Consider the following 15,338-nt stretch of genomic DNA (forward strand, 5'->3'; position numbering starts at 1 on the left):
TGTTTTGTCTCGAGGTGGCTACTGAGTCACAAAGACAGAGTGATTCATAATTCTAACCAGAGCCAGGTTTGTGCATTAGCGGTGGGTCCTTCTGCTGTGTCAGGTTTTAGGGGGCTTTTTTGTCACACCTCTAAGCTAGCCAGGTCTGCCTCCCTCGCAGCCAGCCTCACTCATCTTTATTTTTTTTTTTCTTTTCCCTTTCTCTTGAGAGAACAAAGAGCACTGGTGGCATCAAAGTGAAATTAAATTAAACTATTTTGGCACGCGGAGTACCAAGCCTGATTTTTTTTTAAATTATAATTTGTACCTTTGGAGGAAAGTAAGAGAGTCACCAATCGAATAAGAATTTGAATGAGGAGAAAATATACTTTAAAGTATACTGACATGTACAATTAAAAAAATGTTGTAGTCGTAGACATATTATCCTTCAAACAAGCCATGTACTAGACACACATTTTCAAATCTAAAGGTCTTACATTGTGCATTTCTTTAGACATTTATTTTATTCTCAGACCATCTCACAGCCTTGCACAACACATCATCAATAAAAACAACATCTGTATAATCAGAAAACGACATATTTAGACTTGAGTACAGTCTTTTTTTTGGTTGGGGGAGTTTAGAAAACAGGGGCCAAATGTATCTTGCACATTACACCATAACACAATTCATCTCATATAGTTCAGAATCAATATGAAATTGGCCAGCATGCAACTTGAGACCATTTGATGAGCTGCCAGTTAAATCATTCTGCAGTGTAATTCCATACCATGATCTCCTATCCTTACCTCAAACATAGATTTAACGGTACCAAAACAGTTATTCAATCAAGGTATAAAATCATAATAGCCTCCATAATTGAATAAGATAAACTAGAATGTTTTCCAAATGCAAGGTGCTTTGTTTCAGTACAAGGAACAATAGGGCGCCCTTGTGAAAAAAAAATCACCAAAGACTTTGATTTTGAGTAATCAGTTGTATCAACAGTGAAGGTGCACATCGTCCACCGAGGTGTGCGTGCGTGCGACCTCGCCATGCCTGGGGAGTAACGACCGGTGCCATCAGCAGCTGCGCGGACGCAATTAAGTGTCCGGATTTAATGGAGCACGCCATCGCCATCGCCATCGCCGCCGTCCCCGTGTGCCGTCGTGACGTGCGTGAGACGGCAGCCGCTGCGTCTCCTGTTCGGGCCACTCGAGCAGCGCCACTGATGCGATACCATCCGCCGCTCGGCGCTCCAGCACCGCAGCCGGTTGGACAGCGACCAGGCAGCGGCCTCAGCATCACCGAGTCTCTGCCAATCGGCGAGCAGCGCAGGGGCAGATTAACCCCGTCGGTCCCGGCGCACCTCCCGGAGAGTAGCACCGTGAGAAGGAGGTGGAGGAGGAGGAGGAGGGTGAGAGGGGGAGGGGATAAAAACACAAGCTCGCATCTCTTCTCCTCGTGGTTCTCGGGCGGACAGGTCAGATGGAGGCTTTTCCATCAGTGCGCGTGGAAAACATTCGTTCGTTGAAGAGTGATTTTACCCGCATCCGGTTGTGAAAGGCGAGCGCAGAGAGGAAGATGGAAGCCTGCTCGATCATAGGGGAGAGCACGGACGCGATAGTGATGGATGATTCTTCCACGGATGAAAGGGAGATCCAGGAGGCTTGCCAGAGGTAGAGGTCTCTCTTTTTTTTTTTTATGTATCTGTCCTTTTCAAATGATTCGCTTTTTCAGTGTGTGAGATGTTGGCACACACTGGCAGTGTAGGGAGGAAACGGTGCTAATGCTTGTGAATATGTCCTGGTCCTCATGTGGCCACGGAACAGTGGTTCACACTAGATGTGGAACAGCACTGGGTATTCTTTAAAAAAAAAAAAAAGAAAAAAAAGAAATCATGACTTTTTCATTTCACATTTGTAGCCAAAGTGTTGGCGCTATTGTTGGAACCAAGAGTTGTGTTGTCAACTTCTCAGCATCTTTGTTATGGTAAACAGACCTGTAATGAGACACGTCCACTTGCTGACCTATTGAAGCATGTTGTTATTGAGAATTTATGGAAGGTTGTTACACGATAAAGGTGTTTTTTTTTCCACATCACTCCTTTTCACCTTTGCCTTTCCAAACAGACCAAAAGCACAATGTGCCACGTCCCGGCACAGTTGACAACGACTGCACAGTGTCATTAGATTTGTGTTGTCTTGATCACTGATATCAGCCTGCCAGTCAGTCTGTTGCATGAAAGAAAAGGACACACGGCATCAAACTTGACAGCTGGGCGGCAAACAGCAAACAGTCTCCTCAGTTTTCCTGGATCAGTCACAGACCACATAGTTGTTTGTCTTGCTTCTTTTGTTATTAATGTGATATCAGAGGAGTGTTTGGGGACGCAATAAAGCTAAAACCATTTTCTTTCCCTATAACTGATAGTTTGTCATTTAGCCTTCTATAGTAGAGCTGAAGTGATCATAAAACATCCCAGTTTTTCAGCCGTAGATTTTTATTTTAGCGTCTGTTTGCAATTAATGTATAAGGCCTTGGAGCTAAACCGAGCTATTTTAAATTAGGAAACTCATGCTTGATGCTCAAGTAAGCTAACTACAGCTAATGGTAACAAACTAAGGCTGACATGACCCAAATATTGCTAAGCCTGGCTTTCTGCCTGTCTGAGTGTTGCCAACTCGAACAGAAATTTTGAGGCTAATGATTTATAAGTGGATCTAAAAACAGCAAATTCAAGATAATTTGAGAAAGACAAGTAAATTGAAGCTAATGATATCTAGGTCATGTGTGCTTCGTACTGCATTTTTTTCAAGTTTACGAAACTAATTGAGTGCAACTCAGGTGACAAAACGCCAAGTATATTTATAAATCAGTCCCTTGAAATATTGATGAGTTCCAAAAATGGTTCTTCCACTTCTCACGGCTGCCTACTGGGGAAAACAATCACAGTGGAGCAGTACATCTAAATGCTAACGATCAATCTGTACCCTGCTGAGGAATCAGCCATGCAGACACAGTAATAATTTAGCAGCTCAGCATCATGGAGCTGGATCGCGCTGCAGCAGTACTATTGTCAATACATACTGCGTCACAGTAACATTTATTGGGATGACCTTTTCATTTTCTGATAAAATAACGCTGCACACAAGCAATACACAGCATGCACACACCTCTATAGCCCTTCCCCCTCCCAGTGCGGCGTGAGCTGTCATCCCTGCATCTCAATCCGGGGTGCAAACAAGGCTGTGAGAGTTCACTCTGGTTCTGTTTACTTACCACGTCTCTAAGGTGACAAGGGAGTGAGTGCGGACGCATCCAGTCTCCTTTGGAAAAACAAGCACACCAAAGACCAACCACGAAAAACCTCTGACTTCTTTAACGACTTAAATTTGGAGCATAACTTCAAATATTATGTGAAGTTCTGTTTTTTTTTATGTGAGAACTGGTGGCAAAAAAAATCTTAATCTATCTTGATTATAATTTGCTATAGCTCAATGATGACGATGGTGATGACGATGATGATAGATGATGCGTACAAGGCAGCTCAGTGAGCTCCGCTGGTATATATATATAGTGGCATTTCAAATCAAATAAAGGAGCTGGCATTTCCAGCCTGGCTACCGAGGCCGCGTCATCAACGGCATGCTGACAGAGGAAGGTTTAGCTTGAAATTGACAGCGTTTAAGCATCAGGAAAGTCAATTAGCTATAAACACACAGACCCTTAAACCACACAAAGCAAAATGAACCAAACCCCCCAGGATTCATCCACAGGGGACTGTAACTTAGTCGTAACGATCGATGTGGGGAATTTTTTTAGTCCTCAACTACAAGACTCCTTATCTTTCAAATAATTTCCTCTGAGTTAAAATGGTCAGTTTTTTTAACCACGCTAAAGGGTTGGTTGCTGTCCACACTGCAACGAAAAAACAACAACACACATTTAGGCCCAGCATCACCCTGCAGCTTTTCCCCTGGCCAAGTCGTTGTAACTGTGTCTAGCATGATCTGGCCGGCAGCCACCCACATCCCTGTTAATGGAGCCTGTGGCATGATGTGAAAATAGCCAGGTCCCCTTTCCCTCCTCTTCTTCTCTGCCTCACACATCCTCCTCTTCCTTTGTTGCCCTCCTTGCTCCCAATAGCCATAATGAGAACCACAGAAATCCATTTCTTACCTCATTAGCCGTGTCGCCGCCGACACCACTGATTATCTGTCTAATTTGAGTAGACGTCCTGAAGTAGTAGCAGCGCAATCGGGATTCTTAGCCGTCAATATCTGGAAGCAGAGGCATAGAATGTTATGCCTAAGGCTTAAGTCCACTGTTCCACAAAACAAGCTAGGACATAGGAGCTAAGCGTTTTTTTTTGTTTTGTTTTTTTTTTAAACAATTTCCATTGTTTTTTTCCCTCCCTTGACACTCCATCACCCATCCTCCTGTCCTCTCGCCTGGCTCTCTGTCCTCCACAGTGACATCCCGGCGGTGTCTCTGTGCCCCCCTGACAGCGACTGTGCCACCGACTCTCCGCTGACAGTCATACACTCCGAAGGGGATCTGTGTGACAGCTGCAGCAGCCTTGGCAGGCCATCTTCCTCCTGTCAGCTTTACCATCAAGTATGTCGGAGCCCTGGCTTCACTCTTCCACTTAAAGATATGAAAGATAGATATGAGAAGGTGCCATGATGGAGGAATATGTAGAGTGGTGGTAGTGCAAGTAAGCAGTAGACAGTGCAATGACCAATTTAGTGCAAAATAATGTCCATTAAAAATTAAGGAATTAAATTAAAGGAATATTCAAAATATATAATTATAGAATATGAACACAAATGCAAACATGGTGAGAACAGCAACCCAATTAGTGCAAAGCATTATTTGTTAACATTGAAAGGAATATATAAAATAGAATGAGAGTGAGGTTGAGAAGCCACCAGGATATATGACCAAACAGCCCAAATGCACATTAAAAAAAGAGGCCCGATGCCAAAAAACCAAATGTCAATCAAGACACTTGAAGAAAAGCACTCCGTTTACATCTCCAAGAACTACGTTTACACATTTCTTCTCTTTTCTTGTCTCGAGGTCCCCCGGGGCGCTCAAGCAGGCGCCTACGATTCCCTGCATCGCAGGAAGTGTTTGCACTGCGCCCACTGTCAGCCAAACGCGCCAGGCCCTCACGCTGAAGGAGGTAAAGCTTGTCATGGCGCGGCCAGATGCTGTTGGCTGCAAGGTGGGCTGCAGAAACCTGCGCAGCGACATGTGGTGACAGTAAGGTGATGATGTCATTTCGTTTTTTTCCTCCAACAAGTGGCAAGACGCTTGACGGTGAACGTCGTAATTAATGCTTTGTTGTTTGTTTGTTTTTTGGTACAGAGATGACGGACTTTACTGCGTCCTGAGAAGGTGAGTGCCACAACCAGTTTTAGTTCATATCGGTGTACATCATAACACTGTTGTTTCTCAGAGCTAGTGTGGGTTTTGTTTTTCTACATATGGCAGATATTCCCAGGTGATCGCGGACTACCCGCTAGCAGTGTTGGTGGGTTGTGCTGCGCTGCTGCTCGGATTCTCATTGGCTGGACTCTTCATCGGTCCACTGCCAGATTTCTCTGACCCGCTGCTGGTGAGTCATCGAGGTAGTGGCACATACACACACACACACATACACATGCGACTCAATGTAAGAATCGTCATCACGTGTATATCTACTCTTATCCTTCCCTCAAGGCTCGAATGCTCTTCAGACAGAACGTGAATTACTGTTACCTGAATGACTCATCAGTCATTCAGTGCACCATGTTGGCCTAGATCTCAGCCACATTATTACTGTTATTTCTTACTGTGTGTGCCTGTGTGTGTGCTATTTGCTCAGGGCTTCGAGCCACGGGGAACATCCATTGGTGTTCGCCAGTTAAGCTTGTCCAAGCTGCAGGAGAACACTGGCCCGGGGAAAACGCTCTCCTCTTTACCTCCGCAACTCAGTAAAAGGTCAGCAAAGCGTATGCATGTAAGCCCCTACATGCACAGCGAATCCAACTTAATGAAGGTTTCAGGCCGTCAAGGCCATTGTGACAGATGATGGACGACATTGAAGAGACGAGCCTAGGATCAAACATTTACCTTGCTACTTCCCAAACATAATGCAAACTTTTTTTTTGTTGCTGCATATTTTAGCCCATTTTGCCAACAGTCACTGTTGATTTTCTTTTAACCGGAAGATAATGGAGATGAAGGGACAGAGCTATACATTAGAATAATGGGCTTGCACTTATTTAGAATGAAATGAATGTTTGACGTTGAAATGTATTGTGTGTATTATATAAATAGTGTTTGTTTCTGTTAGTGCTGAAAGTGCTGCTGGTGGAGATCATCACAACAGCAGCAGCGGCCCCAGCCGTGGTCTCTCAAGGTATCGGCTCAAGAGGATGTTGGCCAGAGATTCGTCTCCAGACACCTTCCTCTGTGACGCTCCAGGTGGGTCGGTCCTTCAGCCTTAGCCTGGCAGCGTTTAACCAGCCAGATCTCAGCTGCTGAGTCACCGCCAGTCATCTATTGGCCCTGTTCTCAGTCTGTCTCTTTGTGTCTGCGCGCAGGCGAGCACTTGGCTCAGCTGGTGTTTCGCTCGGAGAACTCAGCCAGCCTCTGGAGCCTGAAGGCCATCCACGCCATGTGTGAGATGGAAGAATCCAAGGTTCAAATTCTCTCATTTGCTAATGGCATTTCCCCCGCCTTCTGTCAGACAATGCGGTCCATTGTCTCTTTCTCTTCAAAGCTGACGGAACTGCTTCATGCAAACCTCCTCATATGAAATAGAATTTTTGTCTAACAAATTGCTATGAGACTTTGGAATGCACTCAGATCATCTGTTTTCCCTGACTGATGCAGATTCGCTCCCAGGCTCAGTTCAAGGGTCTGTGCCAGCAGTATGACAGAGGGCAAACTGAAGGTGCATCCAGAGGAGGTTGCTGTCCCAGCTGGTCGCTGGGGAACTACTTGACTGTCCTCACCAATGCCTCCTGCTGCCTCAGCCTCACCTCACATCAGGTAGCGCAGCCTCCTCCAATTCAGTATTGTGGCATTGAAAGAAAAAAAAAAAGAGATAAAATGATAATTGGAAGGTTTTTGTAAATGGAATACTGCTACTGCTCACCATGTACTGAATAATATTAAATGTTAGTTATCATTGTTATTACATTATTAGTAATAGTATTGGACTGTTTAGTTTTCCTTTTTAAGTTTGTTGCCTGTATTATAGGGAGTTTAACATGAAAATAATTGTTTAAACCGATCATTTAAGTAATAATTTATTGCCCTGAATTAATAGGAGGATCATGTTTGGCATGGTCCATAGAATCAATAAAATATACAGGAAACAGGATTTTTTTTGTTTGAATGAATTTAAATCAACACAAGAGCACAGTTGCAAGCACAAAGGGCCAGTTTTGTTGTTGCTTTATTTTTCCTCCCAATAAAAAAAAAAATTATCCTCCTTTTCACCAGGTGTCTGAATCTCTGGACCTCCTCCGCAAATGTGCTCCATATTATCACAGTGGGCAGCTGGTGGAAGGCTGTGTTGACAGACCCAAACAAGGCGGTTGTTCCTCAGTCCCCTCGCGCTGCAAGCGATCCCTCGTGGTGTTCCAAATCCTGCATTTCCTGGTGGATAAAGACTTCCTCAGCCCACAGACCGTGGAATATCAAATCCCGACGCTCAAGTACAGCCTGATGTTCCTGCCGGTCGACAAGGGCGAAGACATGATGGAGATGTACATGAGCAGTCTGGAGGGCAGCGATCTGACATTTTACAACACGACCATCACTGGCATGGACTTTGGCATCAAGCAGACGCTGTTCAAATACTACTTGGCACAAGATTCGGTATACCCGGTCCTAGCTGTGGTTTCACTGCTCTTCACCATGACTCTTTATCTCAACTCTGTTTTCGTAGTGGCATTATCTGTGATCGCAATCGCGGGCTCCCTCCTGACTTCCTACTTCTTCTACAAAGTGGCTTTCCGTCTCACTTTCTTCCCACTGCTCAACCTTTTCGCTGCCATCATTCTCTTGGGAAGCTGCTCCAACCAGGTTTTCATCTTCTCCGACTTCTGGAATTTGCAGCTAACTCAGAACCCCTCAGCCTCGGCAGAGAAGAGGGTGAACAGAGCTTTGCAGGAAGTGGGCTATCTGATTCTGGCGTCAGGTCTGACGTCTAGTGCTGCATTTTTCTCCGGTTATCTCAGCAGTATCACGGCCATCCGATGTTTCTCTGTTTATTTGGGAACCGCCTCCTTTATCAGCTCCATCTCGGCGCTAGTGTGGCTCCCGTGCTCCTTTGTGCTGCGTGAGCGATACACAGAGGCGTCGTCTGCATCTGCAGCCATGCAGGGATTCAAGCCGTGTTGCTCCAAAGCGGCCGGCGGATTCTGGGACACAAGCTCCCGCAAAAAGTGCCTCTTCGCCCTCGGCCAGAAGCTGAGGGATTTCAAGAGGGGACTCACAAACACTTCCAACCTGTTGTTCATGAAAATCCTGCCTTGCGGAGTGGTGAAGTTTCGGTACATCTGGGTGTGCTGGTTTGCAGTGCTGGCTGTCGGTGGGACGTACATGTCCTGCGTTGACCCGGGCATGAAGCTGCCCACTTTGGACAGCGGCGTCACTCAGCTCTTCCGCTCCAGCCATCCGTTTGAAAGGTACGATGCAGAGTACAGTCACATGTTCATGTTTGAGAGACAGAGGAATGGGGAGGACAAACCAGTGGCGTTGTTGCTCGTTTGGGGCATTGAACCAACGGATAATGGGGATTTCTTTGATCCCATGAGCAACGGCTCTTTGGTCCTAGACACAGACTTTAACGTGAGCATGCCAGACGCTCAGGTTTGGCTGAGGGACTTCTGCGGAAGGGTTCAGAACCAAAGCTTTTATGCTCCGCCGTCGCCGGAGGATAAGGACATGACGGACAACTTGTGCTTCGTGGAGCAGCTCGTGCAGTGGGTTTCGCTTCGACAGTGCCCAGAGAGAGAAGACCCCCTCCACTCGTGCTGTAGGGACATGGAGTTCCCCTACCCTCCCGGTGTTTTTGAGAACTGCCTTAGTCTGATGCTGGCAGAGAGGCACGCTAAGGGCCATCTGGCTCACAGCAGCGGCTTGTACTTTCAGCCAGATGGCAGGATTGCTGCCCTTGTTTTGGCGTTCAAAACCACGTACCTCTACAGCTTGAACTTCAGCAAAAGCAGCCTCTTCTACCAGGAAATCCATACATGGTTTAACAAAGAAATGTCAGGCGCACCTCAAGGTCTGGAGAATGGATGGTTCACCAGTCATCTGTCTCTCTTTGACCTGCAGCAGTCCTTGGGCTCCGAAACTCTGGTTGTTGCTGGATTTTCAGTTGCTCTGACTTTGGCATTCCTTCTCTTAACCACCTGGAACCTTCCACTTAGTGTTTACGGAACTGCAGCTGTAGGGGGAAGTGTTTTTGTCACCATTGGCCTCCTTGTCCTCCTTGAATGGCAGCTAAGCGGCATCGAGGCTCTGTTCATATCAGCAGCAGCAGGGCTCTCTATTGACTTTGTGGTCAACTACTGCATATCCTATAGCTTGGCTCCGCACGCGGACAAAATTGGAAAGGTAGCCCACTCCACCAAGAGGATGGGTTGTCCTGTAGCCATAGTTTCAGGTGCATTTTTCTCAGTGGGGGTCCTAATGTTACCCGCCACGGCCTTACTATTTAGAAAACTGGGGATTTTCCTGTTTTTGGTGAAATGTGTAGCATGTGGATTTGCGACCTTCTTTTTCCAGTCCCTTTGTTGCTTCTTTGGACCACAGAAAAACTGTGGAAAAATCACGCTACCGTGTTTCTCAAGCCACAGCGATGGCACCCTGTCTGCTAGTTCGGCAGCAGATCCTGGTTCCTCTCCAATCTCGGCTGCTAATGGAGCCTTTAGTAGGTCCAGCCTGAGGAGGCATGAGAAAGAACCTGGCGGCTATCTCTGCCCCAATCACCAACGTCATCAGAGACAGAAACAAGCAGGATTCACAGGAGAAGGAGGCCGAAGGCCAGAGCAGTACGAGCTGCAGCCACTGGCGTACCGGCTGAGCGACAGTTTTGAGAACAGCACCTGCACCAGCAAGCTGTCCAACCGACCCTCTGTGCTTTCCGACGATATTGAGTACAGCGGGACGAACGTGAGCAGAAATAGTTTGAACAGTGACGAGATGTGTAGGGCTCAGCATCAGATCTACCAGCAGCCTCCGGCCCTACAGACGTCCTCCCCGTACAAAGAAAACACCCTGCGGCCTGTAGGCCTGGCAGAAGATGTAGCCAAGGGCAAATTACTGTGCCGAACCTGCAGAGATCAGCCCAACATGTTGAAACAGTGGAGCAATAAATCCTACTCATCATCTTCGAGCTTAGAAGAGACCATCAGCCACACACTGGAGGCCGTTACGAAGCCATCTCATTGCAAAGACAACCAAACCATGGAAGAGAAACATAAATACAATAAAGAGAAGCCCTCTTTCCAGTCTCAGAGTTCCTGCGAGGGACTGGAGGACTCCAATGAAACGTGCCTGAGTGACATTGAGGGGCCAGGGCCTTCCAACCCACAGCAAAGACAGGACGAGGAGATTCAACTGAAACCCGGACATCTCAACGGAAGGAGGGATACACTTCGCCTCTCCCTGAAAGACACTGTCTATGAGTCAAGCAATAAGGGTCGCACCAGCCAGAGCGAGGAAGTTGTCATCCTGCCCAACAGTAAGCCCGACCTGCCAGATGTTTGGATAAAGAGGGATGGACAGCAGGATGACACAGGATGACGTACAGAAAAAGCGGGGAAACACTGTGGATAATTTGCTCGGGACATATTTACATAGAAAAAGGAATAATAAAAAATGAAAACAGAATGACCCAGAAACTGGTCATTTGCGGATAATTTTGTATCTTGCTCAAAGGAAATATAAGCCAACTAGAGCTGCCAACACTGTGGCTGAGTTTGCTCCGGTCTCTTTGGCCCAAGGTCAAATCAAAGCATGTCTTTTACAAGCCAGTACTTTTAGAATGGAGCCAGTGCTTCAGCCACAGCAGTGCCCACATGATATCACACTTGGAGAAACCACAGTATGCTGTCAACGCAAGCATTTTGAAGTGCTTAAAAAAAAAAAAAAAAGTGTATGCTGTGGCTGGGTCATGTCATCAGCTGCATGGACTGAGGTCGACAGCAACTGCTGGCCTCTCAATCACAACTTTAATAGATTTGTAACAATTAAAGCTCTACATATATGCCGAGAACTGCACTGAGTGGCAAATAACTGTTAACAACTGCAGCTGGTTTGTCACTTTGTCTTTAAGTGTACAGAATAAGAGACTGACACATCTAAAGCCTGTGATGTGTCATTTGTGCAGTCTTGGCTTCTTTAAATTGTATCACGGTCAGGCTGTTTGTCTCGATGTCAGTGCCAAATCATATCATATTCACTTAATGTGCTCATTTATACTCGTAATTAATCTTAATTCGTAGGAGAATTAAGAAGCATACTATTCCAGCCCACATGGTTGTCAGAGTATGCCTTATATGTTGTAAAGGAGCTAATTCCTGAAGCAGACATTGTCTCACGGGAAACTGAAGTTGCAACATTATATATATATCTATATATATATATATATATATATATATATATATATATATATATATATATATATATATATATACATATTTATTTTCTACTTTTGAAAAACTAATGAACCGTTCTAGTTGAGATTCAGTCTTTTTTATCAATGAAACGGTAAATATAGTCAACTTAAATTAAACTGTTATGGTGATGAATAAACATTTATATGAAAACAATGTAAACAAGAATATGTTAGGTCCCTGCACTTGATTAAATCAACAACAAAAAAAAGTAAAAAGGTTGATGAACCTCATTGCTGTGCTAAGAAAGTCAAAGAGACCAACTCTGCTTGTTGACAAAAGTCTTTGTCAAGTAGAGGGCTCACGTCAGCTCATTTTACATCTGTGTTTCATTCAAATAAGTGTTCATGACATAAAGAGCATGTGCCAAATGTCTTATATAATGTTTGATATGCTGAAAGAACGCAAGTTGTGTTTTGTTGAAAGAGTTTGTCCCTAGAGTACATGTCTGTTGTAGTGACGGTGGCTGACCAGAACAAGAAACTTGTGACATTGTGCCTCTGTGCTGCTTTACTTTCAAGCCTTCACTTTGTCAGAAGTCTATGACATCTTGTCTGTAGTAATCACACTTTCTTCAAGAGCCTTTACATCACTCAGCAAAAAAAAACCTGCCTTAGAGACCAACTGAATCCCTTGCAGGCGTAACAGGAGTAATAGGAAGGTCACCACAATCACTGCTCTGTGTTGGTGTCTTATGTTGCTACAGTAACTGAAAACTAAAAAGAAAAATAAACTTATTTTCCTTCAAATGATTGTATTTTGATTTATTTCAGATCTTGACTGAGGTGTCACATTTTTGCAGGCATCAAGGTATATAATATTAAAAGAAAACTGTATTTCTATATTTAAAATCTCCAGAAACAGAGAATCTAAAACTACATCATAAATCAATTTTTTTTTACATGGTCAAAGCATGTAGCTGCATGGAACCAAAGAAGACACATTGTAGTGCTTTTTTTTTTTTTTTTTTTTTTTACCACCATGTGAAACATTTCTATATATATATAAAAAAAAAAAAAGATCAATAGAAAAAAAAAAGAATGATCCACAGGATTTTTCAGGTCCTAATCGTCCTCCACCCAGTCCTCCTTAGCCCAATCAGGCAAACGAGTGGAATAGTCAAAATCAGGTCCTTTGTAGCGCAACGCGTGGAGATACATGATAAGCTCCTTCTCGGTGGGATCTGGTCGCACTAACTTGCACTCACTGCACAGATGGTCTCGTTGCTGTGTGTCTTGAGCTGACTCAGTCACTTTAGCTTCGCCTCCATTAGATTTTGTTGAATCATTCGTGTCCCTGTCCGAACAACCTCCAACAATATTATTCGTCTCACTGCCTGAGGCGCATTTGGTTAGCGGTTGTGCATTCATCTGTGTCTCTTCTGCCGCTTCTGGTTCAGAGGTTGATTTGTCCGTTTTCTCAGATGCCCTGGTATGTTCCGCCTCTTTTTCAATCCCATCATCTGGAATATCCAAAAGATGAAGACTCTCCTGAGTGCGATGTTCCTCTATCAGGGCCTGCAGGAGCTCATTGTCACTCCTCCCTACCAGTCCGCCTTTCCCCCTGTTTGGACCCCAGGCTGAAGAGCCATAGATTGGATCATTTAGGATGGGGAAGCCCAGGTACTGGAGGTGGACTCTGATCTGGTGCGTCCGGCCAGTCAGGGGTAAACATCGGACAACGCTGGTTTTCCCATTGAAGTCAAGTCTCTGAAAGACGGTCCTACACTCTTTTCCCTTTGGGTCAACCCGGCAGAGGCCGATTTTAAAGGAAACGACAAGAATGGGCTGCTCGCAGACAAGCTCGTCCTGTGGAAACTCCCCCTCAACTCTGCACACATACTCCTTTACAAGCTGTTCAGAAGCAAGCACAAAGGGGAAAGGACAATTATATAAAGAGTTAGGGCAAAGGCACATCTGATGCATGATATTGAACAACACCAGGGAAATCTTTATTTTAACTGCTGTCAAGATATTCCAGCACATTCCAAAATCCACGTACCTGTCTGTCTCTCACCAGCTGGTCCAGTTTCTTTGAGGTCTCCAGGGTTCGGGCAAAGAGCAGAACCCCTGAGGTGAGCCTGTCAAGTCTGTGGACGGTGTGGAGCTCAGAGATGCCGCGCTCTTTGCCTAGAATGAAGATTACCGTGTTGTGGCGAAAGCGGCCGCACGGGTGGACAGGGATGGAGGCAGGCTTGTCGACCACTAGCACCTCGCCGTCGTCCACCAGGACCTCCAGCGGTCTGCCGACCACAGGGGGCTCGTGGCGATGTACCGTATTCTTCATGAGGTCATTGTTCTGTGAGGACAGTCGGGGAACTTGTAAACTCTGGGTATAATGTAGCTTAGCTCTAATAGGTTTGAAAACACGTTTTTCTTTACGGCAGATGACTGACAACAATAAAATAGCAAAATAATTAAAAAGATTAAAAAAAGAAACATTTATTATTTATAATAGATGTTGGTAATCTTACAAAACGATATGTTCATGAATTAAGAGGGACTGTAGTTAAAGATAGCGGACAACAACACAGGCATTTATTATAATTTCTAAAAAAAAACAAAAAACAAACAAAAAAAACAAACAATTGATATTGAATAAAAGAAATGGTGTCACTGACCCTGAGTACAACGGACAGGTCTTCAACAGGAGTGTCGTTCAGCCGTATGCGACCTTCTTTAGCTGCCTTCTCGTAATACTCTATGGACTCAGCCCTGAACTCACTTTTGAACACCTCGAGGAGACTTTTCCCAATCCACCTCCCTTTGCAGTACGTCTTAAAGTCAAAGTAGTACGGCTGGACTTTGCGGAGGCCACCTTCGAAGTAGTAGGACGTCTCACTGAAGTGCTCTTGGCCGAAGCTGACCCCCGGGTTCCGTTTCTGCGGCGGCGGGATGTATCTCTCGCCCGGACGAAGCTTCTTACCGCCGGCCCCTCTCCGCCGCTTGCCGCGGCCGCTTGTCTCGGGTTGGTCCGTCTCGTCGCTTTTACGTTTGCCCGTTGCTGTCGTTCCATCCGGCGTGGTGTTCTCCACTGACACCGGGGTGGCATCCGGCTCCGCCGCTGTTGCGGGAGCGACCGCTGCCTGCTCCATTGTCGAGCTGTTCTGCTGACACCGCGAGAAAAAACTGCGCTTTAGTTTATGGTTTAAAAATGAACTAGTGCGTGTCGCTCTAGTCTTGCTTGTTTCTGAGAAGAAACCGCACAAGTAACATTTTCTAAAGCTTCGAATCAACAAACTCACGTGCATTGCACTCAGGACACTTGTAGAAGACGCGCAGTGATGACGTCAATGTGTCCCCCCTCCTTTCCTAGTTGTGAATATGCACTGCCACCTAGCGAGATGGAGCGAGAAAGTATCGGGAAAACATCGCCCTGTTTATAGTTTCTCGAAAGTAATTAACTAAACGGCCAAATACTCAGTAAAATCGTGTCATTCCATGAATATCGTAAATCACGTGCCCTTAGAAGTAGATGGCATAACAAGATTTGCAAAATCACACACGCGGAATACAGGACCATATGTCAAGTAGTAATTTTGAGTTGGGGGCGGGGGGAGATTGATCTTTTTTTGTTGAATACAATAATTTTCTCACCTTCATCTCCTTTTCTCTCTGTGATCCTGTTGTAGAGGTATTCAGGTAAAAATTAAAACAGAAGAAAATTGTT

At 45.3% G+C, this 15,338-nt stretch overlaps 2 protein-coding genes across 4 annotated transcripts; one reads left to right on the plus strand and one right to left on the minus strand.

Moving 5' to 3' along the window:
- The first annotated feature begins 1,518 nt into the window (after window positions 1-1,518).
- Window positions 1,519-10,878, plus strand: disp2 (dispatched RND transporter family member 2). The gene is made up of 10 exons (XM_076017823.1): window positions 1,519-1,658; window positions 4,455-4,599; window positions 5,065-5,255; window positions 5,356-5,385; window positions 5,482-5,605; window positions 5,855-5,970; window positions 6,326-6,456; window positions 6,576-6,673; window positions 6,868-7,026; window positions 7,483-10,878. Exons 1-10 carry the CDS (start codon window positions 1,564-1,566, stop codon window positions 10,795-10,797), a joined length of 4,404 nt encoding a protein of 1,467 aa, XP_075873938.1. The 5' UTR covers window positions 1,519-1,563; the 3' UTR covers window positions 10,798-10,878.
- A 1,540-nt stretch (window positions 10,879-12,418) lies between these two features.
- On the minus strand, window positions 12,419-15,286 carry rpusd2 (RNA pseudouridine synthase domain containing 2). 3 transcript variants are annotated; one of them, XM_076017830.1, is made up of 4 exons: window positions 15,266-15,286; window positions 14,290-14,778; window positions 13,671-13,967; window positions 12,419-13,522 (listed from the first exon to the last, which is right to left on the minus strand). In XM_076017830.1, the coding sequence occupies exons 1-4, from the start codon at window positions 15,269-15,271 to the stop codon at window positions 12,734-12,736; spliced, it is 1,581 nt and encodes a 526-aa protein (XP_075873945.1). In that variant the 5' UTR covers window positions 15,272-15,286; the 3' UTR covers window positions 12,419-12,733. The 3 variants fall into 3 exon arrangements, with proteins under 3 accessions (XP_075873945.1, XP_075873946.1, XP_075873944.1); XM_076017831.1 differs by lacking the exon at window positions 15,266-15,286 and adding an exon at window positions 14,914-14,967 and having other exon boundaries at window positions 14,290-14,775; XM_076017829.1 differs by lacking the exon at window positions 15,266-15,286 and adding an exon at window positions 14,914-14,967.
- Between the last annotated feature and the right edge of the window lie 52 nt (window positions 15,287-15,338).

Source organism: Nelusetta ayraudi, unplaced genomic scaffold, assembly GCF_046127955.1.
Source record: "Nelusetta ayraudi isolate G7.1 ecotype Tasmania unplaced genomic scaffold, CSIRO-AGI_Nayr_v1 ptg000007l, whole genome shotgun sequence".
NCBI classification, from domain to species: domain Eukaryota; kingdom Metazoa; phylum Chordata; class Actinopteri; order Tetraodontiformes; family Monacanthidae; genus Nelusetta; species Nelusetta ayraudi.